Genomic DNA, 1,403 nt, shown 5'->3' with positions numbered 1-1,403 from the left:
TGTATGTATAATATTTGATGAACTGGTTTATGTGAATTCACCCAAACGCAACACAATTAAACGTCAATATTAACTAGGGAAGGGTATGGCTTATTCTACTCATAGGTTCATTAAACTTAAGTTATTTCTTTACAAACGTCAATATGGTTTACTGAGCCTATTCACACAATATTTGGAAACACCCTGGGTCAGATGATCTGCGGTCGTTAGAAAATCAACAAGAATGTCTCATAAAGGATGCATAGTGTATCTCATTATATATCCGGAGTTTAGAAGTTGGACTTTCGTTTGCTATACATTCCTTTAGTATATTTAAAAAGACACACAATTGGCACCAATATCATTAAGACTATTGCCGGCTTACAGGTGTGTTATCACTAATGATGTGGAAGATACTGGTTGTGTCAGTTCTAGCTATGTTGAGACAAGGTAAGTTCAAGATTGAGGTATAAAACATTTGCGACTATTAAAAATGCGAGTGTTTGTCATTAGTGTCTGATGGTATTAGTGAAGTTCAGTTTCTTTCCGGTAATTTACAATTTAAGCAAGTATTTACAAATAAATTATAAAGGTATTTCTAGAATTTAATGATAATGAATTAAATTATGAAATATTATATATATATAATGCCTTAACGAATATTACTGTTATAGGACGCTACTCCCAAAGCAGTGGCGGAATTTACAGACGGAGGGCTCAGACTCCCTCGCCCCAACAAATTGTAGAAAATTTGTCATTGGCACTTCTCTATGGTGGAAAATGGCATTCTAGAAGTGAATTTTTTTTTATCCCCATTTTTATTTGGAACTACCAGGGTAGTGAAACCTGTCAAAATACCGTATTATCTTATAAATATCTAAAACTTTGATTATGATACTTTTCAGATCCAGAAGCAATAACGGTAAATTGCCCAACCAATGTTACATCGAACAACTACGTTGGCTCAACAAACGGCATTATTCAAGTTAGAACCGACCACGAAGCCAGTGTGGCAACTGTCACCTGGGACCTACCCATTGTAACTAACAACGTGACGTCATCGCCGTATAATTCAGGAGACGAAATACCAATTTCGGCAATTCATGTAATCACATTTACAGCCACAGAGTCTTCAGGAAACACAGATACTTGTGATTTTGCGATATCTGTTATCGGTAATTTTCTTATTCTTTTTTTTTTTTTTTTGATACCGGTATGTTGTATTTTCACACAAAAAGCATATTTGACGAAAAACTCGTGAGCAGTTAATGATACACATTTTTAAATAGGCCTACATAAAAATTAGGGGGGGACCTTTTATTCCAGCTCCTCCAGCTCCCCCCCCCCCCCCCCAGTTTTTAAATATTCAAAGCGCTCACGAGTTTTCGTCGAATAGGCCTCTTTCCTCCGGAGCTTGGCTTTAA

At 36.2% G+C, this 1,403-nt stretch overlaps 1 protein-coding gene across 1 annotated transcript; it reads left to right on the top strand.

The window, feature by feature from the left end:
* Positions 1-182: 182 nt before the first annotated feature.
* Positions 183-1,154, top strand: LOC117115372 (sushi, von Willebrand factor type A, EGF and pentraxin domain-containing protein 1-like; the record flags this gene model as incomplete). The annotated part of the gene is made up of 2 exons (XM_033259136.1): positions 183-429; positions 885-1,154. Coding segments are annotated over exons 1-2 (319 nt in total), but the record flags the coding sequence as incomplete, so codon positions are not given.
* Between the last annotated feature and the right edge of the window lie 249 nt (positions 1,155-1,403).

Source organism: Anneissia japonica, unplaced genomic scaffold (genome assembly GCF_011630105.1).
Source record: "Anneissia japonica isolate Jap-2015-1 unplaced genomic scaffold, ASM1163010v1 scaffold284592_len1403_cov183, whole genome shotgun sequence".
Taxonomy (NCBI): Eukaryota; Metazoa; Echinodermata; class Crinoidea; order Comatulida; family Comatulidae; genus Anneissia; species Anneissia japonica.
The sequence above is the reverse complement of the archived record's forward strand: the minus strand, read 5'-3'. Positions and strand labels throughout refer to the sequence as shown.